Source organism: Chiloscyllium plagiosum, unplaced genomic scaffold, assembly GCF_037043375.1.
Source record: "Chiloscyllium plagiosum isolate Xiang-an unplaced genomic scaffold, Cpla_swu_hap1 HiC_scaffold_27, whole genome shotgun sequence".
NCBI lineage: Eukaryota > Metazoa > Chordata > Chondrichthyes > Orectolobiformes > Hemiscylliidae > Chiloscyllium > Chiloscyllium plagiosum.
In genome coordinates this window covers 80,410,923-80,436,302 of record NW_028270165.1, presented here as the reverse complement: position 1 = coordinate 80,436,302, position 25,380 = coordinate 80,410,923, and the positions used below count along the sequence as shown (strand labels likewise).

At 45.9% G+C, this 25,380-nt stretch overlaps 1 protein-coding gene across 1 annotated transcript in view; it reads right to left on the bottom strand.

Annotated features, from left to right (window-relative positions):
• Window positions 1–8,930: 8,930 nt before the first annotated feature.
• LOC148144663 (uncharacterized) overlaps window positions 8,931–25,380 on the bottom strand; it is a gene marked incomplete at its 5' end in the record, with an annotated part of 30,200 nt that continues 13,750 nt past the window's right edge. The window contains 2 exons of the mRNA XM_087975433.1: window positions 8,931–8,936; window positions 11,687–11,930. Of these exons, the coding sequence (XP_087831559.1) occupies window positions 8,931–8,936; window positions 11,687–11,930 (250 nt within the window). The remainder of the gene's footprint in view (window positions 8,937–11,686; window positions 11,931–25,380) is intronic.

Below are 25,380 nucleotides of genomic sequence, written 5' to 3'. Positions count from 1 at the left end.
TGTTTAGAAAATAGTCCATGCTGTATTCTTTTTTCCGAAGTGTAAGACCTCTCATTTGCTTACATTGAATTTCATCAGCCATTTCCTGGACCACACTCCTAAATTGTCCAAATCTTTCTGCAGCCTCTCCACCTCCTCAGAACTACCTGCCTGTCTGCTTAACTTTGTATCATCAGCGAACTTCGTGGGAGTGCCCCCAGTCCCTTTATCCAGATCATTAATATATAAAGTGAACAGCTGCAGCCCCAACTGAGCCCTGCGGGACACCACTTGTCACCAGCTGCCATTCCGAAAAAGAACCTTTTATCCCAACTCTCAGCCTTCTCTCAGGCAGCCTATCCTCAATCCATGCCAGTAGCTCAACTCGAATACCATGGACCCTCACTTTACTCAACAGCCTCCTAGGAGGCACCTTATCAAATGCCTTTTGGAAATCGAGGTAGATAATATCCTCTGGGTTTCCCAAGTCTAACCGACTTGTGAACACTTCAAGTTTGTCAGGCACGACCTCCCCTTACCACATCCATACTGATTTATTTTAATCCAACCATGCACTTCCAAGAATTTAGAAATCTAATCCTTAACGATAGATTTTAGAATTTTATCTACAATTGAGGTTAGGCTAATCGGTGTATAATTTTCCATCTTTTGTTTTGATCTTTTCTTGAACAAAGGACTTACAACAGTGATTTTCCAATCATCTGGGACTTTCCCTGACTGCAGTGATTTTTGAAAGATTACAACCAACATCTCTGCTAATTCTTCAACCACCTCCATCAGAACGCTAGGCTGTAGCCATCAGGGCCAGAAGATTTCTCAATTTTTAGACCTATTATCTTTTCTAGCACTTTCTTTTTTGTAATGGCTACCATACTCAACTCTGTCCCTTAACTCTCCTTAATTGTTAGGATATTACTCATGTCTTCCACTGTGAAAACTGACACAAAGTATTTATTAAGTTCTTCAGTTATTTTCTTATCTCCCATCACTAACCTTCCTGCATCAATTTGGAGCAGCCCAATTTCTACTTTTGCCTCTTGTTTGTTTCTTATGTATTGCAAAAAACTTTTACTATAATTTCTAACATTACTGGTCCGCTTACCTTCATATTTGATCCTCTCCTTCCTTATTTCTCTCTTTGTTATCTTCTGTTTGTTTTTGTAGTCTTCCCAAGCTTCTGATTTCCCAGTGGTCTTGGCCACTTTATAGGCTCTCTTTTTCATTCATACATTTCCTGACTTCCTTTGTCAGCCATGGCAGTCTTCTTCCCCCCACCCTGCCCGATAATCTTTCTTTTTTGGGGGATGAACCTCTGTACTGTGTCCTCAATTACACCCAGAAATTCCTGCCATTGTTGCTCTACTATCTTCCCCACTAGGCTCTGCTTCCAGTCAATTTTTGACAGTTCCACTCTTATTGCCCTTTATTTAACTGTAACAACATTATATCTAATTTTTGCCTTCTCTCTTTCAAACTGCACACTGATCTCTACCATATTATAATCGCTGCCTCCTAAGGGTTCATTTGCTTTAAGATTTTTAATAAAGTCTGGCTCATTACATAGCACTAAGAATTGAAATATGCTCAGTTAGGCCACAGTTGAGGACAGTGTGTAAGGGGCGAATGGCCTATTCCTAGCCTTTTGAAATTGCTTCTGGCTGTGTGGAAATAGAACCATTGAGTTGTAGAGCACAAAAAACAATCCTTCGGTATGTGCCTACCAGATTGCCTAAATTAATCTCATCCCATTTGCCAGCACTTTGTCCATATCCCTCTAAAACTCCCTATTCATGTGCCTATCCAAATGCCTTTTAAATGTTGTATTTGTACCAGCCTCCACCATTTTTCCTGGCAGCTCATTCAGTTCACACACCAACCGATATGTGAAAACGTTGCCCCTTGGGGCCGTTTTAAATCTTTCCCCTTTCACCCAAAAACTAATGCCCTCTTGTACTGGACTCCCCCGCCCCAGGGAAAACCTTATCTTTTTCTCATATCCATACCTGTCAAGATCTTATAAACCTCCATAAGGTCACCTCTTTTAAGTTTCACAACATCCTTCTTGTTTAGTGAGTAATAGGCTGTGAACAAACTATTTTATTCAGGTCGTAAGAGGAGGCTTTTCTTGAGGCGAATTAACTTTCACACTTTTTTAATCCTCGGGTTCCTTTTAAATTTTTCCCCTCTCACCCTAAACCTGTGCCCTCTAATTTGGGATTCCCCCTCCCCTGCGGAAGAGACAGGCAAAAGGAATGAGATGTGCAGTCACAGGGGAAAAAATTGTGACTCCCGCCTTTTTTGTCCCAAATTGGCAATTGGACACAAACTCTGTCAGTAACAACCGGCGCCGGTCGCCATTGGTCAGGTGGAGTAAGGTGCGCTCTGATTGGGCGGAGCGTGGATGACGCGCGTCACAGAAGGAGGAGACGGAAAGAAGAAAAACAAAGATGGCGGCGCGAGGCTGCGGTTTTCTCATCGACTCAGCGGGCGGTTTCTGACGGAGGGAGGGGGGCAGACAGGCATCGTTTACCTCAGAAAATACCTTTAAAATACATTTCACATTAAAGCCGAAACTTTTCAAACAAAAGTTGTGAAGAAAAGGAGACAGTCCCCGGTGGGGTTTATTGTTTATTTGTGTATAATTCCCGGGGCCCGGGAAGGGGGAGGTGACGGTTACCGGGTGAACGAGGAAACAAATTAAAAATGTCGGCGGTGGAGGAGAGAGAGCCGGCGCCCGCGGCTTCTTCGGCGGCGGGAGGTGGAGGAGCGGCGGCGGGAGGTGGAGGAGCGGCGGCGGGGGGTAAAGTCCGGCGGAACACAAGCTGGAGGAGAGGCTGCACTCGGTGCTGTGCTGGACCGTGAGCCTGGAGCTACCCGCGGCTTCACTCAACCAGGTACCGGGCTGGGCTGAGTGGGAACCCGGGGGATAAGGCGGATCGCCATTAGCCTGGAGCCACAATCACTCCCATTCCTAAAACAAACATAATTTCTATTAGAATCACCATCTAATCCTCCATACACCTTCTATAATCCATGTAGGAGGGCAGGCTGTACCATCTGACTGAACTGTTCCGATGTTAAATTGTGTATAATGTATAGATACCTTTTTTTTTATAAAATATACAATGTTATTTAACACATTAGATATGAAATACTGTCATCATGGGATTTGCAGCACTTTACAGCGCTGTAGAAGGTCACAGGCAATATTGTGTACGAGAGCCTGTGTAAACCTTTATGGTTATGTTTTATAAATGTGATTTGAGGTAATTGTACGTAAAATGGGTAGGATTGTGTGTGTGTGTGTGGATGTAGGTATGTTATTTAGATCCTGGGGTTTTGTCTTACCCAGTGATGTGATGGAGGGAGGGGAGTGGGGGTACTAATTAATCATTCTACCAAATCCAGCATTTTGTTGAAGAGCTTCATTTCTTTGCGATTGTCATCTTCCAAAGAATCAACCTACCCAGTATTTAAATGGACATGTGCACATGTATAGTTGTGTATGAATGCTGGAAATCTCTTTTTTTTTTAAAAAATCTTTATTTCCTGTTCATGCATGGCGAATTGGACGTGTTTGATTTCTTTTTCTTGCAAATGTTGTGAAAAGTAGTCTGATCATGTAAAAGTCGACCCTAGTTCTTCATAGACAACAGACCCATGTTTGTGAGACAGTGTGATGGCCGTCATGTTCCACTCCAGCTCTGCAGTCTGTCGGTTGTTCGGCTCTGTTCCTGTCTTCCAGTCCGTTGTCTGTATGCTCCACTCAGTTTTCAGAATTACCATAAATTGTTTTGCTTTATTCATCAGTTGAGCTTCTGCTTATGATACGGTATGAATCTTGACAGGCATGAATTTCAGCCACTCAAGTAGTATCCAAGTAACAGTCGACCCCCTAAATTTAACCTTAAAAAGTAGTCAAAAATTTGACTATTACTTGAGTATATACGATATAAATGAATTAATGTTCATTGCTTCTTCGCTTTACGCTATTTTGCCTTATGAAAGGTTTCATAGGAACGCTCCACTTTTGGATCATGGGGAAAACCTGTATCAGTACAACACAGTCACAAGCCATTCTTATTTGGTTTAGGCACCCCTGTCAAGCCTGTGCCAATTCTTAATTCTCACTTGGACCTGCTATTTATTGCCCATGTGCGGTTTCTATCCTTCTGTTCATCTCGCGTTCATGTGTCTATCAAGATACACCTGAAACGTTGCTAAGATGCCTCCTTCCACCACCCATCACCCCTCTGTGTGAAAAACCTTCCCCTCCACTTCTCCTGTAGACTGCCCTCCTCTTGCCTTGAACCTGTGCCCTTTTGTTGTTGTTCTTTTCACTCTGGGGAATAAAAAAACCTCTGAGTAACATAGAATCCCTCGTGTGAAAAAGACCATTCGGCGCAACATGTGCACACTGACCCTCTGAAGAGTAACTGACACAGACGTATTCACCTACTCCTATTACGCAACATTAGCCCTTGACTAAAGCACCCTCTCCCAGAGCATCCATGTCCTTCTGATAGCGTGGTGACCAGAACTGCATACAATATTCCGAATGTGGTTGAAATAAATAGTTGTTATGTAACTTGCCAACTCTCACACCCAGGAAAGGCAAGCGTCCTAGGTGCCTTCTTGACCACCATACCCACCTCTGTTTCCACTTCCAGATCCCTCTGCATGCCAGGGCTCCTAAGAGTTCTGTCATTTATTGTACAGTTCTTGTATTTCTTTCTTCCTTGTGTCTGTATCCAGCTTCCCCCTAATTCTACTCCCTCTTCATCTCTTTGCCCACTCATCACCCCTCCACACATCAGCATATCATAAGACCATAGGAGCTGAAATTAGGCCATTCATCCCATTGAGTCAACTCCACCATTCAATCGTGGCTGTTAACTTTCTCAAGCCCATTCGTCCTGGAACCCTTGACCCCCTTGATACTCAAGAACATTTATGTCTCCATCTTAAATCTGCTCAATGACCTGGCCTCCACAGCCTTCTGTGGCTGTGAATTCCATAGATACACCACTCTCTGGCTGAAGAAGGCTTTCCTTATCTCCCAACTAAAGGGTCTTCCTTTTCTTCTTAAGGCTGTACTCTCAGGTCCTACTTTGTCCTAACAATGGAAACATCTTCCCAACATCCACTCTGTCCAGGCCGTTCAATATCCTGTAGGTTTCAATTGTAACCCCCCTCATCTTTCTAAACTCCATATAGTCCCAGAGTCCTCAAAAGTTCCTCATATGTTAAACGTTTCATTCCTGGGACCATTCTCGTGAACCTCCTCTGAACACCCTCCTGGGCCAATACATCCTTGCTAATAGGAGGTCAAAACTGCTCACAATGCTGCAAATGTTGCCTGACCAGAGCCTTATAGAGTCTCAGAAGTACATCCCTGCTTTTGTATTCATGTCCTGTCAAAATAAATGCCATTATTGCATTTGCCTTCCTAACTACTGACTCAACCTGCAAGTTTACTTTGAGAAAATCCTGGACTTGAACTCCCAACTCTCTTTGCACTTCGGATTTCTGTATTTTCTTCCCATAATCCTTCTGTTCCAACAGTGACTGTCTGGTGTCAGGGCAGCACTAGTGATTTCCTGACATGTGGATTGTACTTGGGGATACCAAGGAATGTCAGGAACTGCGAGTATCTCAGGAGCAGTCGTTATTCCTGGAAGAGGCAGACAGGAATGTGGTGTGGTCCTGTAAACTCCAGAACTTTGATAACTTCATGAGTCAGCAATAACGCTTTCTGGACCAAGAAACGAAAGGGCCAATGAGAAACTGCTACAAGGGAGTTAACAAATAACATACATTAACTATCGCTGGGAAGAAGGAGGCAAAACAATGAGCTGTTTCTTTGGACAGATGAGATAATGGTGTTTAATAACTGTGTGACAAAAGAACAATTAATTCTGCTTATAGAAGGAAGGCCTTGGTGTAGAGGGCATACAAGGAGCAGGAAAATCAACATTTCGGGCAAAAGCCATTCATCAGGAATCCTGTATTCCTGATGAATGGCTTTTGCTCGAAACGTCAATTTTTCCTGCTCCTTGAATGCTGTCTGAACTGCTGTGCTTTTCCAGCAACACTCTAATCTCGACTCTGGTTTCCAGCATCTGCAGTCATTGTTTTTACCTTGGCGTAAAGGGGTTAATTGCAGGACAGGCTGTTTCAAACAGGTGGAAAACCCTCAAGGATAAGAAGGTAAGCTACAGACCTGAGGTCTCCAGAAGTGTGGGGAGATGGTGTTAGAATCTAAAGAAACGTTACACCACAAATCTGAAAGTGACGGAACTCCACCAGAATTCAACTCCAGAACGTTTCAGCTGCAGTTCTTGGAAGAACAACCCTGCATCAAACCTCTGTAAACTTCCAGAGATGGGCACTGTTGGTAGAAACAATGTTAAATTCCGCCATCATTTGGGTGATAGCCAAGATTTGGGGGGTGAGGGTGAACTTGCTTACTTGAGGGGTTTTATATTTTGGTTCCTACCTACAATAAAGTGTAAATTATGATTCAACAGTTGGTTGTCTGTACAGTTTCTGAGTCAGTATTCAAATTAAAGCGATTCACCCACAATCAGAGTGAGAGGCTAGGATTAATAATGACTCCTTTGCATTCAGCAGGACGGCACGTCAATACTGTTATAAAGCGAATGCTGAATCCCCTCCCCTCTGAGATCTCAAACCGAAACACCAAAAGAGGAGCGCATTGCCCTATAATCAGAAAATTAGTGTGAAAAGTGGTGTCATCTGCTCTAGTCTTAAAAACAAAAATAAATCTCTGACTCTTTAAAAATCAACAAAAAGCAATTTACATATCCAACTTGAATGGTGAACATGGATTCTGGATCAGTGGTGCTGGAAGAGCACAGCAATTAAGGCAGCATCCGAGGACAGGCAAAATCGACGTTTCGGGCAAAAGCCCTTCATCAGGAATAAAGGCAGAGAGCCTGAAGCATGGAGAGATAAGCTAGAGGAGGGTGGGGGTGGGAGAGAGTGGCATAGAGTACAATAGGTCAGTGGGGAAGGAGATGAAGGTGATAGGTCAGGGAGGAGAGGGTGGAGTGGATAGGTGGAAAAGGAGCTGGGCAGGTCGGACAAGTCCGGACAGGTCAGGGGATCGAGTTTCTGGAGGTTAGCTAGGATGAGGTGGGGGAAGGGGAAATGAGGAAACTGTTAAAATCCACATTGATGCCCTGGGGTTGAAGTGTTCCAAGGCGGAAGATGAGGCGTTCTTCCTCCAGGCGTCTGGTGGTGAGGGAGCGGCGGTGGAGGAGGCCCAGCACCTCCATATCCTCGGCAGAGTGGGAGGGGGAGTTGAAATGTTGAGCCACTGGGCGATGTGGTTGATTGGTGCGGGTGTCTCGGAGATGTTCCCTAAAGCGCTCTGCTAGGAGGCGTCCAGTCTCCCCAATGTAGAGGAGACCGCATCGGGAGCAACGGATACAATAGATGATATTAGTGGATGTGCAGGTAAAACTTTGATGGATGTGGAAAGCTCCTTTGGGGCCTTGGATGGAGGTGAGGGAGGAGGTGTGGGCGCAGGTTTTACAGTTCCTGCGGTGGCAGGGGAAAGTGCCAGGATGGGAGGGTGGGTCGTAGGGGGGCGTGGACCTGACCAGGTAGTCACGGAGGGAACGGTCTTTGCGGAAGGCGGAGAGGGGTGGGGAGGGAAATATATCCCTGGTGGTGGGGTCTGTTTGGAGGTGGCGGAAATGTCGGCGGATGATTTGGTTTATGCGAAGGTTGGTAGGGTGGAAGGTGAGCACCAGGGGCGTTCTGTCCTTGTTGCGGTTGGAGGGGTTGGGTCTGAGGGCGGAGGTGCGGGATGTGGATGAGATGCGTTGGAGGGCATCTTTAACCACGTGGGAAGGGAAATTGCGGTCTCTAAAGAAGGAGGCCATCTGGTGTGTTCTATGGTGGAACCGCTCCTCCTGGGAGCAGATACGGCGGAGGCGGAGGAATTGGGAATACGGGATGGCATTTTTGCAAGAGGTAGGGTGGGAAGAGGTGTAATCCAGGTAGCTGTGGGAATAAATCCCTTCGAACTACTGACGATTCTGGCATGAAACAGGATTTTTGTCATATGCTGTTCCAGTAAATACAAGACCCACTAAAACAAGAAGAAATAGAATTTAGTCTCTCAGATTACATCTTCCAGAATATTCTAAGCATCCTTCTATTGAATCTTTTGTCAGGAATGCCTCCTGCAATTCCTGCTCTTCTGGTTTTTTTGTAAATGATGCTGTCTCATTCACAGCTGACTGTCAGAGCTGATGTCTCTCTCTAGTGCTGAGGACTCTTAGCTCTAGCAATGGGGAGTTAGCTCTGGGGTTCTGTCCAACTGTCCCCTTCTTTTATACCCTTGATGCCATATTGAGTTTTTACAATAGGATTGGTCCTCTGTTGTCAAAACCATCAGATTTAAATTTAATAGATAGTGGTAGCCAAAGGACCGGATTTAAATTGATTGGCTAAATTGAAAAGTCATTATCTTGGCCTGTTAACTGTACAACCTTGTGATAGAAATGTTTCTGTTTGTGTGCTCTCTGTTGTGATGATGTTACTCCTTTAAGAAGATTATGTCATCTTGATTTTTTTTCCCAAGAGGGGTTGTAAAAGGCAGAGGGTCCGATTCGACTGGGCTAAGGGACTTCACTAATGGCCAACAGATGTTGGCAAAGGCAACAATCGGAAAAAGGTTTGAGATTTTTTTTTCTGAAACACTTCTACAGCGAAACAGTCTGTAAGGTCACCCCCCAGCCTCTGACCCTCCAAGGAAAATAGACTGGGGCTATTTCAGCCTCTTGCAACAGCTCAAACCCTCCAACCCTGGCAGTATCTTTGTAAATCTTTTCAGAACCCTTTCAGGTTTCACAACTTGTTACAAACATGTCGACTAATTCAGAGAAGCCTCTCAATTACAGCTGTAAATAGAGAAAGTGTGTTTAATCATGAGTCATGAATAAAGGCTGTATTAATCTTTTATTGTGAAGTTTTACTCCTACATCTCCAAACAGAGCATACAAACCTGGTCAGAAGGGAGTGATTGAAAAAATATGTGGGGCAAAAATTTTAGAGTGTGGCTTGTGTATGGAATGAGCTGCCAGTGGAAGTGGTTGAGGTAGGTACATTAACAACATTTAAAAGACATTTGGTCAAACACATGGAGAGGAAAGGCTTAGAAGGATAGTGGCCATGTGCAGGGAAATGGGGTTACTGTTGATGGACATTTTGGTCGGCATGGACCAGTTTGGGCCGATGGGCCTGTCTCCGTGGAGTAGCACTGACTCGTGTCTCTTTGTCTCTCCAACAGTTTTCAGTTTTCAGATGAGCATCTCACTTAGTCACACAGAATAAAATCCGATCTCATTAGTCAACTCTGATGTGGAAGTGCTGGTGTTGTATTGGGCTGGACAAGGTCAGAAGTCAAATGGCACCAGATTAGAGTCCAACAGGTTTATTTGAACTCAAGATTTCAGAGCACTGCTCCTTTGTCAGTGAAGTGACGAAGAAGCAGCATTGAAGAAGGAGCAATGCTCCTAAAGCTTGTAATTTCAAATAAACCGGTTGGTCTGTAACCTGGTGTTGTGTGATTTCTGATATCTTCAGCTGTGGGTTTGTGTCGACCTTAATGGGATATTTTGTCCAACTTGGCATTTTTAAACAGTATCACTTGGAGGGATTCATTTGAAACCTTTCAAGAGGTGAGTTCAACAAGACTGAACTATTTAAAGTTACTTGGACTCAATTTTAAAACTTACATCAGGACCGGTAGACAGAGGTGCACAGCACAGAAACAGACCCTTCGGTCCAACTCATCGACGCTGACAAGACATCCTAAATTAATTTGGTTCCATTTGTCAGTATTTGGCCCATTATCTTTCTGAACCCTTCCTGTTCATGTCCGAAACCAGATGCCTTCTCAGTGGTATAATTGTACCAGCCTCCACTTTCTCTGGAAACTCATTCCATACATGCACTACCCTCTGCGTGAAAACATTGCCCCTTACGTCCCTTATAAATCTCTCACCCAGCCAAATAGCCTCTCCCTGCAGCTCAAACCCTCCAACCCCCGGCAACATCCTGGTAAATTGTTTCTGATACAGAAGTCAATGTTTTGGGAAGAACCCTTCTTCAGTCCTGAAGGAGGGTTAATACCCAAAATGCTAACTTCACCTCCTAATGCTACCTGGCTTGCTGCGTTCTCCCAGCCTCCTGCTTGCCTACTTTGGATTCCAGCAACCGCAATTATTTTTTGTTTCTAACAAATGGTGGAGCAGACACAATGGGCTGAATGGCCTCATGTCTGCTCCAGTGGTCTTAGGTTTCTGCGGATTCTTAGGAACGTGCAGTCCCAGACTCCGAGTAATGTCGCCCACTGGAAGCAAAGTTTATGGAATCACAGAATCCCTACAGAATGTAAACAGGCCTTTTGGACCAACAAGGCAACACCAACCCTCCGTACAGTTACCCACCCAGACCTATTCTCTTAACCCTATTACTTTACATTTACTTGGAGAAAGTGAGGACTGCAGATGCTGGAGATCAGAGTCAAGAATGTGGTGCTGGAAAAGCACAGCTGATCAGGCAGCATCCGAAGTCCAGGAGAATCCTGATGAAGGACTTATGCCCAAAACGTCGATTCTCCTGCGCCTCAGATGCTGCCTGACCTGCTATGCTTTTCCAGCACCACACTTTTGACCAGTCTACATTTACCCCTGACTACTGCACCACACTTACACATCCCTGAACACTATGGACAATTTAGCTCGGCTAACTCACCCTAACATGTACATCTTTGTACTGTGGGAGCAAAAGCAGAACACCCAAGGAAACCCATGCAGACACGGGAGAATCAAACAGTAGATTCAAACCCGAATCCATGGCTCTATGAGGCAGCTGTGCTAACCACTGAGCCACCATGTCGCCCCGAGCCACTTTAGAGTTGCACTTGGGGGTGTGAGGCAGTGTGCAGTCCAGAAATTTTTTTAAAAGCCCACCAACTTTCCCACTGCACCCATTGTCAGAGTGGGGCACAAGGTTTAATCCACAGTAGCGTCACTGGCAGTATCCGATTGTTGGGAGTACTGGTGCCCCCGCTGGTGTCTTCACAAGTTGCTGGAAAATGTGAACATCTTGCCACACTCACGGCAGCTGAATGGCCTCTCCCCTCTATGGACTCGCTGGTGGGTCAGCAGAGCAGGAGAATTGCTGAAGCCCTTCCTGCACTCAGGACAGTAGAACGGCCACTCTCCCATGTGGACCCACTGGTGGGTCAGTAGGTGGGAGGACCGGTTAAAGCGTTTCTCGCACTCTGGGCAGGAGAACGGCTTCTCCCCGGTGTGGACCCGCTGATGCCTCAGCAGGTGGGAGGAATTGCTGAAAGCCTTCCCGCACTCGCGACAGCTGAAGGGCCTCTCCCCCGTGTGGACCCACTGGTGGGCCACGAGGTTAGAGGAGACCGCAAAGCCCTTCCCGCACACTGAGCAGGAGAATGGCTTCTCCCCGGTATGGACCCGCCGGTGGGTCAGCAGTTGGGAGGGCTGGGGAAAATTCTTCCCACACTCAGGGCAGGCAAATGGCCTCTCCCCAGTGTGGACCCGCTGGTGTGTCAGCAGGGAGGAGGAACTGCTGAAGCCCTTCCCACATTCAGGGCAGGGGAACGGCTTCTTGCCTGTGTGGACCACTGGTGCCTCAGCAGGGCAGAGGAATCGCTAAAGGCCTTCCCGCACTCGGGGCAACTGAATGGCCGCTCCCCCGTGTGGACCCGCTGGTGCTTCAGCAGGTCAGAGGATTTGCTGAAGGCCTTCCCACAATCAGAGCAGGGGAAGGGCCTCTCCCCGGTGTGGACACGCTGATGCGCCAGCAAGTGGGAGGAGTGGGTGAAGGTGTTCCCGCACTCGGGGCAGGTGAATGGTCTCTCCCCAGTGTGGACTCGGCGGTGGTCCAGCAGGTGGCAAGAGCGGATAAATCCCTTCCCACACTCTGGGCAGGAGAACGGCCTCTCCCTGGTGTGACTGCGCTGATGAATTTCCAGGGCAAATGGGACACTGAAGCCTTTCCCGCAGTCACCACACTTCCACGGTTTCTCCATGGGGCGAGATTCCTCTGGTTTCTCCATGGCCAAAGCTTCAGCTGCATGTACAAATGCATGTACAAACCCTCCCTGCCGTGAATTCCTCTTTCCAGGCTGTATAATTGTGACAGGCTGCACATTCAATGCGCTGCCACAGTAGCGTCTCTCATCCAGCTCCACTGATGCTGAAAGTGTACTGAAACAGAAACCAAAGAATTTTGCTCCTTCTCACAGAATCATAGTCAAAAATCGTTACAGTCCCAATGGATTGATTGACTGTCTGTCATTGACATGAAAATGAGGACTGCAGACGCTGGAGAGTCAGTCAAAATGTGTGGTGCTGGAAATACACAGCAGGTCAGGCACCATCCAAGGAGCAGGAGAGTTGCTGTTTCGGGCATAAGCCCTTCAACTACTGAATTTGAAACTTCAGTCTTCAAATCTTCAAATGCACTGGAAAAACAGATTATGAAAGTCATCACTGTCAGTCAGGGTAGAAATTCAGAACAAACAATTCTACTTTATGCGGAACATTCTTTTCTTTTGTAATTCCATGAAATTGAAAGCACCATTACCCTACTCTGATTGCTCTACATTTACACCTGATTAATGCATCTAACCTACACATCCTGGACACTATGGACAATTTAACATGGTGTGGTGAAAATTATGTCCCAATACATGTGTGAATCATAATGTAACACATGTATTGGGCCAAGCAGTGGAATGTGGTGAAACGGTTAAAAATTATGTCCCAATACATGTGTGAATCTAACCGGAATGGAGGTGTTGCTTAGTCCCGTGTGAATCTTATTACACACCTCCCCGTGTGAATCTTCTTATCTGTATGTAACCAGAATGGAATGTGTTTTTTAGCCTTGCTCTGCTGTTCACATGAATGTTTATATCTGGAAAAGAGTATATCAGCTGGAAAAGTCTCCAGTTCGGTGAGTCTGCTCCGGGGTTACGTTTAACCGCCGAGCGTGGGTTGTTGGCAACCGCTCTACGAGAACTGACGGCTCCCAGTTCCGGTAACATGTAGAGTGAGTATAAGCCAGACCCGGGAGTCTGCTCCGGGGTTACGTTTAACCGCCGAGCGTGGGTTGTTGGCAACCGCTCTACGAGAACTGACGGCTCCCAGTTCCGGTAACATGTAGAGTGAGTATAAGCCAGACCCGTTGTAAGATGAGACCTGGTTTTGGCGACGCTGCGGGGAATAAAATGCTCATATTCTAGCAGACCCGCCTCTTGGTCGTTTGTTCTGTGTCAGACTACTCTCCTACGAACCTGACCTTGAGAATTTTTTAAAACACATGGCTAATTCACCCAAACCTGCACATCTTTGGATAGTGGGAAGAAACAGGTGCACTGGAAGAAATCCGCCACAAACACCATTCGGAGAATGTCAATACCCACACAGACAACGGCTCTGAGGCTGGAATTGCATCTGGCTCTCTGGTGCCATGAGGCAGCATCACTAACCACAGACACTGCGTACCTTCCTTTTCCAGTCCGCCACCAAGTCACTCAGCTTGAGCTCAAGCAAAGCACTACGTTTAATTTTCGCTTCGCACACACTGAACTTTCGGCCCATCCCCACTTCCCCTACAGGAAATGCAAACAGCTGGGGGGTTGCCACATCGAATCCCTACAGTGCGGAATGAGGCCATTTGGCCCAACAACTCTCCATTTACCTCCGACTAATATACCTAACCCACACATCCCTGAACACTATGGGGCAATTTAGCATGGCCAATTCATCCTAACCTGTACATCTTTGGACTGTGGGAGGAAACCGGAGCCTCTCGATGAAACCCACACAGCCACGGGGAGGACAATGTCTGTGTGGAGTTTGCACAGTCACCTGAAGCTGGAGTCAAATCCTTGTCCCTGGTGCTGTGAGGCAGCAGTGCTAACCACTGAGCCACGTGCTGCCCGTGTGTGCTGAAAGAGATGCAATGTGGAACTTTATTGACTGTACCGCACAGTGGATTGTTGAGTAAGGTTGAGTCTCAAAGGATCTGGAAAGAGGTAGCCAGCATTTAGGAGCGCATTGCGACAGATGCTGGAATCATTCCTGAAAACAACAAATGCTGAAGATCACAGCTGGTCAGGCAGCGTCCACATAGAGAGAACAAGCTAACATTTCAGGTCTTCTTTGAGATTTATAAAATCTTGCTGGATACAGAGAAGGTGAATGTCAGGAGTCATTTCCCTGGAATGAGGGATTTCAAGACTAGCGGACATATTTTTAAGGTGAGAACAGAAAGATTTCAAAAGAAAATAAGGGGCAACATTTTTACACAGAGTGCTTCACGTGTGGAATGAATTTCCAGAGGAAGTGGTAGATGCGCTGACAGTCACAACATTTAAATGACATTTGGATAAGTACATGAATAAGAAATATTTAGAGGGATATTGGGCCAAGCACATGTAGGTGGGACTAGTTTAGTATGGGATTATGGTCAACATGGACTGGTTGGACCGAAGGATCTGTTTCCGTGCTGCGTGACTCTGACTGGATACAGTGGATGTGGGGAAGATGTTTCCACCAGTAGGAGAAACGAGGACCAGAGGACACAGGCTCAGAGTGAAGGAATGCCCTTCAGAACTGGGATGAGGAGGAATTTCTGCAGCCAGAGGATGGTGAATCTGTGGATCTCATTGCTGCAGAGCGCTGTGGAGGCCAAGTCATTGAGGGCATTTAAGACAGGGATAGATAGGTCTTTGATAAGTAAGGGGATCAAGGGTTACGAGGAGAAGGCAACAGAATGGGGTTGAGAAACATATCGGCCATGATCATACGGAGCATACTCAATGGGCCAAATGGCCTCATTCTGCTCCTGTATATTGTAGTCTTAAAACTGGGCAGATGACTGAAGTGGTTTTCATGAACAATTTCAGAGTCCTGAAGTAAAGTCGTAGAGGTGTACAGCACGGAAACAGACCCTTTAGTCCAACTCGTCCATGCCGACCAGTTATCCTAACCTAATCTCGTCCCATTTGCCAGGACTTGGCCACTATCGCTCTAAACCCTTCCTATTCATATACCCACCCAGATGCCTTTTAAATACCGTAATTGTACCATCCTCCATCACTTACTCTGACACTCGTTCCATACATGCACCACCCTCTGCATGAAACACTTATCCCTGAGGTGCCTTTTAAAATCTTTCCGCTCTCACTCTAAACCTATGCCCTCCAGTTCTGGACTCCACAACCCAGGGAAAAGACCTTGTCTGTTTATAAAATCATGAGGATTATGGATAGAATAAACGTGTGGAAGCTCACACCTCCCCCCCCCCCCCCCCACCCAACCTCAAAAGCTTCCTCACTGTTCTATCTACCTGCGACTCTACTGTCAAGAAGCTATGAACCTGCACTCCAAGGTTTCTTTGATCAGCAACACTCCCTCGGACCTTACCTGATTTGCTTTTCCAAATGTAGTACCTCACATTTATCTAAATTAAACTCCATCTGCCATTCCTTAGCCCATTGGCCCATCGGATCAAGATCCCATTGTCATCTGAGGTAACCTTACTCGCTGTCCACTACACCTCCAATTTTGGTGTCATCTGCAAACTTACTAACTTTCCCTCTTATGCTCACATCCAAATCATTCATATGAATGATGAAAAGTAGTGGGACCAGCACCAATCCTTGTGGCACAACACTGGTCACAGGCCTCCAGTCTGAAAATCAACCCTTCACCACCACCCTCTGTCTTCTACCTTCAAGCCAGATTTGTATCCAAATGGCTAGTTCTCCCTGTATTTCTCGAGATCTAACCTTGCTAACCAGTCTCTCATGAGAAACCTTGTTGAATGCCTTTCTGAAGTTCATGGAGGTCATGTCGACTGCTCTGCCCTCGTCAATCCCTTGTTGCTTCTTCACAAAATTCAATCAAGTTCGTGAGACATGATTTCTCACGCACAAAGCCATGCTGACTATCCCTAAATCAGTCCTTGCCTTTCCAAATACATGAAAATCCTGTCCCTCAGGATTCCCTCCAACAACTTGCCCTCCGGCAATGTCAGGCTCACTGGTTGATAGTTCCCTGGCTTTTCCTTGCAATCTTTCCTAAATATTGGTACCACATTAGACAACCTCCAGTCTTTCATCACCTCACTTGTGACTATCGATGGTACAAATACCTCAGCAAGGGACCCAGCAATCACTTCTCTAGCTTCCCACAGAGTTCTAGGGTACAACTGATCATGTTCTGGGGATTTATCCACTTGCATGCATTTCAAGACATCCAGCACCACCTCCTTTGTAGTATGGACATTTTTACATTTTTCAAGATATCATCATCTGTTTCCACACGTTCTATTTCTTCCATGTCCTTCCCTACAGTAAACACTGATGCAAAATACTTGTTTATTATTTCCCCCAACTCCTGCAGCTCCACACATAGACTGTCTTGCTGATCTTTGAGGGGCCCTGTTCTCTCCCTAGTTACCCTTTTCTCCTTAATGTATTTATAAAAACCCTTTGGATTTTCCTTAACTCTACTTGTCGAAGCTATCTCATGTTTCCTTTTTGCCCTCCTGAGTTTACTCTTAAGTATACTCCAACTGCTTTTATACTGTCAGGATTCACTCGATCTCTCCTGTCTTTACTTGTCATATGCTTCCCTCTTTTTCTGAACCAAAAGCTCAATTCCTCTAGTCATTCAGCATTCACTACACCTACCAGCCTCCCCTTTCACCCTAGGTTCTAGATGAGAGTGGTGCTGGAAAAACAGCAGTTCAGGCAGCATCCGAGGAGCAGGAAAATCGATGTTTTGGGCAAAAGCCCTTCATCTAATCTAGAATCTGGTTTCCAGCATCTGCAGTCCTTGTTTTTACCTAGTTTTTCCCCTTTCACCCTAACAGGAATATACTGTCTCTGGACTCTCAGTTTCTTATTTTTGAAGGCTTCCCATTTTATAGCCATCCCTTTACCTGCAAACATCTGCTCCCAGTTAGCTTTTGGAAGATCTTGCCTAATACGAAGTTAGCCATCCTCCAATTTGGATCTGGTCTATACTTTATCATCACTCTTTTATAGCTCATAGAATTATGGTCACTGTCCCCAAAGTGCTCCTCCACTGACAGCTCAGTCACCTTCCCTGCCTTATTTCCCAAGAGTAGGTCACGGTTTGCACCTTCACGAGTCAGAACATCCACTTACTGAATCAGAAAATTTTCTTGTACACATTTAAATTCCTCCTTAACTCTACTTGTCGAAGCTATCTCATGTTCCCTTTTTGCCCTCCTGAGTTTACTCTTCAGTATACTCCAACTGCCTTTGTACTGCCTTTAAACACTATGGCAGTCCCAGTCTATGTTGGGAAAGTTAAAATCCCTGACCATAACCACCCTATTATTATTACAGATAACTGAAATCTCCTTACATTTTTTTTCTCAATTTCCCTCTGACTATTAGGGAGTCTGTAATAAAATCCCAATAAGGTGATCATCCCTTTTCTTATTTCTCAGTTCCACCCAAATTAGCTTCCTGCATGTATTCCCAGGAATATCCTCCCTAAGCACAGTAATATATCCCTTATCATAAAAGCCACTCTTCCTCCTCTCCTGCCCCCTTTTCTATCCTTCCAATACCATGTGTGTTCTAGAACATTAAGCTGCCAGTGCTGTCCATCCTTGAGCCATGTTTCTGTAACTGCCATGATATCTCAGTCCCAAGTTCCTAACCATCATCTGCCTTCCCTGTTTGGCCTCTTGCAATTGAAATAAATGCAGTTTAATTTACCAGTCCTACCTTGTTCTCTGCTTTGTTACTTCCTGCTCTGATTGTTTAACTCAGTCCCTTTCCCAACTGGACCAGTCACAGACTGATCTCTTTCCTCACTATTTCTCTGGGTCCCAGCAATCCGTGCCCCCCACCCACCCCTACCTTACTAGTTTAAATCCTCCTGAGCAGCTCTCGCAAATCTCCCAGCAATATATTAGTCCCCTTCCAATTCGGGTGCGATCCATCCTTCTTGTACAGGTCTTTTCTACCCCAGAAGAGATTCCAATAGTCACATTTTTGGATCCTTTCTCCCATGCACTAGTTCCTCAGCCTCGCATTCATCTGCCCTGTCCACCTATTCTCACCCTCACTAGCAACATTCCCCATTAAATGGTTAAGTCCTGGATTGCTTTCCTAAAATGCAACACCTCACGTTCGTCTAAATTAAACTCCATCTGCCAATCCTCGGTCCATTATCCCATCCAATCGATTATAATTTATAGCAAACTCTCTTTCCTCTCTTATTCCCTAAAAGCTGAAAATTTCCATCCCACACACACTCCTTTTATTCTCATTTTACTGAACCTAATCCCTGCTCTGCCTCATCCTGAAAAGTCTGGTTCATGCTGATTAACAGGCCTACACTCAGGGGGGGGAATTTAATCGAAACATAAGAATGCTGAATGGCTTGGACAGAGTGCATGTTGGGGGAGATGTTTTCAGTGGTAGGAGAGATGGGGACTTGAGGGCACAGCCTTCGAGTAAACGGAAGATCTTTTCGAACGGAGATAAGGAGAAACTTCTTCAGCCAGACAGTGGCGAATCTATGAAATTTACTGCCACAGAAAGCTGCGGTAGCCAAGTCACTGAGTATATTTAAGACTGAAACAGATGATGGGTTCTTGAGTATCAAGGGGAGAAAGCTGGAGAATGGGGTTGAGAAATTTATCAGCCATGATTGAATGGTGGAGCAAACCCAGTGGACTGATTGGCCTAATTTCTGCTCCTGTGTCTTATAGGCTCTTGCTGTTCTGGACACAGTGAGAGAAACTTGGGAGCAGGAGTAGGCCATTTGGTCTTTCAAGCCTGCACCAGCATTCAACAGATCATGACTGGATATTAATCTACCTACATCTAGGTCGATAAACTGGGATTTTTTTTTCCCACTGGAGCATAGAGGTGACCTCACAGAGGATTATAAAATCACGAAGGATAGAGGTGTCCTTTCGCTCAGATGTGAGCTTCAAGATTAGGGAGCACATTTTTAAAACGAGAGGAGAAAGATTTTAAAAACACATCAGAAGCACCCTTTTTTAAGAGAGTAGTTTGTGTGTGGAATGAATGTCCAGAGAAAGTCCAGAGGTCAGATCAGTTTTCCTTCGTGTGAATCAAGGAAAGCGATGGGATCAGACGTAGGACCAGGCTGTGCACTCAGAGCATGTGCAGACCAACTGGCAGAGGTCTTCCCGTACACCTTCAACCTCTCCCTGCAGCAGGCCACTGTCCCTGCCTGTTTCAAGAGGGCCAACATCATCCCTGTGCCTCAGAAGACTCATGCAGCACGTCTCAATGACTACCGCCCAGTCGCCCTAACTCCGGTGGTCATGAATTGCTTTGAAAAGCTGGTCATGGCATTAATCAACTCCAGCCTTCCCACTACTCTTGCCCCACTCCAATTTGCCCATCGGCAAATTGGGATCCACGTCAGATGCCATATCATTTGCCCTTCCCTCCTCCCTGGAACATCTTGACACCAAGAACAGGTACGTAAGAATCCTACTTGACTACAGTTCAGCCTTTAACACTATTATCCCCTCGACACTGATTACTAAACTTAGTGATCTCGGACTAAGCCCCACTCTCTGCAACTGGATCCTCAGTTTCCTGACCCACAGGCCACAATCAGTGAAGACTGGGGACAATATTTGATCCTCACTAACACTCAACACTGGAGCCCTCCAGGGGTGCATACTCAACCCCCTACTGTACTCACTGTATACCCATGACTGCGTCACCAAATACAAGACTAATGCCATTTACCAGTTCACTGTCACCACTATAGTCCGTCAAATCTCAGATGGCAACAAAACAGACTGCAGACAGGAGGTGGAAGACCTGGAAAAATGATGCACTGAAAACAAACTAGATCTCAATGCTTGCAAAACCAAGAAACTCGTTATTGACTTTTGGTGGGATGTTACTCATGCACCCATACACATTAACAGCACAGAGGTGGAATGAGAGGAGAGTGTCAAGCTCCTGGGAGTGGTCATCCACAACAAGCTGTCTTGGATGTATCACTACCTGGTATGGCAACTGTACCATTCGAGATTGGAGACGGTTACAGAGAGTGGTGAACTCAGCCCGGACAATCACAAAGGCCAACCTCCCATCTATAGAATCCATCTACCAGACCTGCTGTCAAGGGAAGCCGCCAGCATTCTGAAAGATCCATCCCACTCTGGCAATGTTTGTCTACAACCTCTACCATCGGGGACAAGGTACAGAAGCCTGAACAAACGCACCAGCCAGTTTTGTAACAGTTTCTACCCTACTATTGTTAGAATACTGAATGGACTCTCAAACTCTCAGGATGTGTCTGAACCTTTGTTTTTGTTTTTGCCACTCTTTACTTATTATTTACTATGCGACTTAACTATGTGATCGCAAGACAACGCTTTTCACTGTGCCTCAGTACATGTGACAATAAATAAATTCAATTCAGTTCAAGTGGTGGATGTAGTCCAGTTAAAAGGGTTAAAAAGCACATGATCACATGGATCAGCACATGAATAGGAATGGTTCAGAGGGATATGGGCCAAGCACTGGCAGGTGCAACTAGTTTAGTTTGAGAACATAGTCAGCATGGACTAGATGGACAGAACAGTCTGTTTCTGCACTGTCTGACTGTCTAACTGTTCTATACTGGTCTTAAACCCATTTTCTTGCCTCCCCCCACAACCATCCACTTCCTTGTTGTCGAAAATTCAAATGAACTCAGCCTTGAATATATTCAATGAACCCCACCCCCAACTGCAGGAAGACATCGCCACCTCTGAACTCAATTCCTCTTGCTAACGTACCACTTGCCTTGCTCATTGCTTGCTGATATAGAAGGACGCTGAGGCGTGTTTGTACATCCACACATCATTCCTGATGAAGGCCTCGTGCCTGAAATGTCGAATCTCCTGCTTCTCAGATGCTGCCTGAACCTGCTATGCTTTTCCAGCCCTACACTTTTCGACTCTGATCTCCAGCATATGCAGTCCTCACTTTCTTCACATTCCAATATATCACTATTTAAGGAATGCGTCTCCTTTCTGCTTTTTTTTAAAACAGCAAATGCGATAACTTCACATTGTGCTACTACATTTGCCATGTGTTTGCTAACTGAGACACAATCTTGGACCAACTTTTCCAGACTCTCTCCCCTCGCCGGGATTCACTCCCTTTCCTTTCAATTACTGCAAAACAAAACTTGAACCCTAGAATGAAAACAAATGGAAAAGGGGGTGAGAAAAGAAAGTGCTGTACTCACAGATGTTGGACAGAGGAAAGAAGTTGCAGTCTGGGGTGAAGCTTAATCTTCATTCAGAGAGGAACAACAGCAGTAGCAGCTTCAGAAGCTCATGGTCAAACTTCCGTATTCAGACAATAGCAAGGCTCTGATTGACAAAGGAATCAGGCTCCTTCCGGTCATCCCGAGCTCCCCATTGGCCCATCAAAAGAAGGTCGCGGTCCATAATTGCGGCCAGCGTGGGGCATGCGCAGTTCTTGTTAAGTACTGAACAGGCGCAGTACTTACTGACACCGAGGAGTATGCGCAGTGTGGTCTGTGGCGATGCTGGTGTTGTTGACAAGATTTTGTACCCGAATGTCAAATGTCAACAGGAGTTTAAAAAAAAAGCTGAAGCCACATTTTTTTAAACCTGTAGCTCGACATTTTATTGCGTTTGCATTTTGTGTGACTCCTCAACTTTTGAATGTCTTTTCCCCAGGGGAGGGGAGTCCCCTAGAGGCATAGATTTCGGTTGAGAGGGAAAAGATTTAAAGGGACCTCAGGGTCAGAAAAAAACAGTTTGAAAGTTAATTCCCCATAACAAATGCCCCATCTTATGCCCTGAACAAGATAGATTGTTCACAGCCTATTAATCATGAGTAGCAATGATGTTGTGAAACTTAGAAGGGTTTAAAAAAGATTTACAAATATGTTGCAAAGGTTGGAGGGGTTCAGCTACAGGGAGAAGCTGAATAGGCTGGGGCTGTTTTTCATACAGCGTTGGATGCTGAGGGTTTATAAAACCTTATAGAGATTTATAAAATCATGAGGGGCTTTGATAGGTTAAATAAACAAGATCTTTTCGCTGGGGTGGGAGAGTCCAGAACTAGAGGGCATTCATTTTGGGTGAGAGGGGAAAGATATAAAAAGGACCTGAGGGGCAAATTTTTCACGCAAAGGGTGGTGCATGTATTGAATTAGCTGCCAGAAGAAGTGGTGGAGGCTGGTACAATTACAAAATTTAAAAGACATTTGGATGGGTATATGGGCCAAAATTAATTTAGGATACCTGGTCAGCATAGACCGACGGGTTTGTACAACTCTATGGTTCTATTTCTGCATAGTCAGAATCAATTTCACAAGACTAGGAATGGGCCATCCACAAATTACACCCTGTCCTCAACTGTGGACTAACTGGACATATTTGAATGCAAGTTTCAGAAAGATGTCTGCAGCTTTTCTATAAAGTTGAACATGCTTTCATAATATTTCTGAATATATCATTTTAGCTATTCTCAATTTTAAAGATCAGTAATTTTTCGTGCAGCCGTGTCTTCCAGGTAGAGTCATCAACATCCATTCTCTTTCTCTCTTCCTAGAAGGGTTTGATACAGCGATCAAAGAGGGTTTGAGGCATCCGCAAGGACAGGGAGTGGGTGGAAGAGAAGGAGAGAGAATGGACGGAGGGGCAGAGTGACAGGGGGTGAGAGAGATAATTGACAGGGGGACAGAGGGTGGGAGGATGAGAACACTGGGGGGAACAGAGGGTGATGGGAATGGAGAAGATTGTGGGGACCGATGGTGAGGGAAAGAGAAAGGCTGGTGGGCAGAGGTGGGGAGGAAGAGAATGCAGGGCAGAGGGAGGGGGTTGAGAGAGAATGGACGGGGACAGTGGGTGGGGAGAGATTGGACAGGGGGGCAGAGGGTGGGGGGGAGAGACTGCCCAAATCCCACCTTCCCCAGGACCGGTGTTGATATCTCACGAACTGGAACCCACTCCTCCCACAGCAGACTTGTGTCAATCATTTCTCAATATTTACGTGGCGAAAGCAGTAGAATCATAATTCTGACAGGCCATTCGGCCCATCAAATTCACACTGACATTCCAAATAGCATCCCATCCAGACCCATCCACTGACCCTACAGCCCTGCAGTTCCTCATGGCTAACCCACTCTAATCTGCACACTTCACATGGCCAAACCACCCTAAACTGCAGATGTTTGGACTGTGGGAGGAAACCAGAGCACTTGCAGGTAACCTACACAGACACAAGGAGGAGGACGTGCCAAAGTCCACACAGACAGTTGCCCAAGGATGGAATCAAACATGATCCCCTGGCACTGTGAGGCAGTGGTACTAACCACTGAGCCACTGTGCCGTCCAGAGTTAGCTTCTAACTTTTCACGCACCCTCAGCAGAGGCTCTCTCCTGACATTTGTGGACCACACCTGCTGTAACCTCCATTTCCCACATCTTCAGCCCTGAGCACATTGGTTCCCGAATCCTGGCACCAGATAGACACCAATGTCATCTGGCCTCCTGCTAACAACTGCGGAGACCGGAGACAATCCCTGTCACTATTCTGTCCCTTACCACCACCTCCCCAATGTTGTTCGTACTCCCAGCACCCAGCCAGTTCGCTCCTCCACTCCCTTGCAGCCTTCTCTCAGATCCCCTTTACCTGCCTCATCCACGCTCATACTTCCTGACCCTGTCCACTGACTCAATCAGAAGGGTCTGTCCGGAGAGGAATGACCAACTCCTGGAATAAAATGACTGGTTATCTTTTTCATCAAAGGTCTGCAGCCTGGCTTTCAGCTCCATCTCTCTGAGCCGAATTTCCACCAGCATGTGTTTGCCCTGGATCACAGCATCCAGAGCCTCCCACCTTCTGCAAATCAAAAGACAAGTCCCACCCTACACTCTCCAATGTGTGTTGTGTAACTGCTTAATCATTTCTGCTGGCCGAGCAGAGGCTAAGTTCTACTTGGATTCCAAACTTGGGTATCAATAGCCATGAGGATGGCTTCAAATGGACCTTGGGTTGATGTCACACGACATGTGACTCCACTACACTATACAGTCTCTCTCTCTCTCACACACACACACACACACACACACACACACACACACACACATGCATGTACGTCAATAGGGTGAATTTGCGGAATTATATTTGCAAATACATTGTATTTTGCTCAAAAAGTGCACAATCTGCAGGCAGTCAATGCATGTAATAATTTTATAAATTCCTACTTTGGAAATAGAACCAGTCTGACTCAAGATTGGGATACTGACAGACTTGAACCTCACACCTTCCATGCATTGTCTGAGCTGTCACTTCTTTTTATAAAATAGAGTCATAGAGTCTTAGAGATGTACAGCATGGAAACAGACCCTTCGGTCCAATCCGTCTACGCCAACCAGACATCCCAACCCAATCTAATCCCACTTGCCAGCACCCAGCCCATATCCCTCCAAACCCTTCCTATTCATATACCCATCCAAATGCCTCTTAAATGTTACAATTGTACCAGCCTCCACGACATCCTCTGGCAGCTCATTCCATACACGTACCACCCTCTGCGTGAAAAAGTTGCCCCTCAGGTCTCTTTTATATCTTTCCCCTCTCACCCAAATGGAATGCCCTCTAGTTCTGGACTCCCCGATCCCAGGGAAAATACTTTGTCTATTTATCGTATCCATGCCCCTCATAATTTTGTAAACCTCTATAAGGTCACCCCTCAGCCTCCGACGCTCCAGGGAAAACAGCCCCAGCCTGTTCAGCCTCTCCCTATAACTCAAATCCTCCAACCCTGGCAACATCCTTGTAAATCTTTTCTGAACCCTTTCAAGTTTCACAACATCTTATGGGTGGCACGGTGGCACAGTGGTTAGCACTGCTGCCTCACAGCGCCAGAGACCCGGGTTCAATTCCCGTCTCAGGCGACTGACTATGTGAAGTTTGCACGTTCTCCCCGTGTCTGCGTGGGTTTCCTCCGGTTGCTCTGGTTTCCTCCCACAGTCCAAAGATGTGCAGGTCAGGTGAATTGGCTATGCTAAATTGCCCGTAGTGTTAGGTAAGGGGTAAATGTAAATGTAGGGGTATGGGTGGGTTGTGCTTTGACGGGTCGGTTTGGATTTGTTGGGCCGAAGGGCCTGTTTCCACATTGCAATGTAATCTGTAATCTTTCCGATAGGAAGGAGATCAGAATTGCATGCAATATTCCAACAGTGGCCTAACCAATGTCCTGAACAGCTGCAGCATGATCT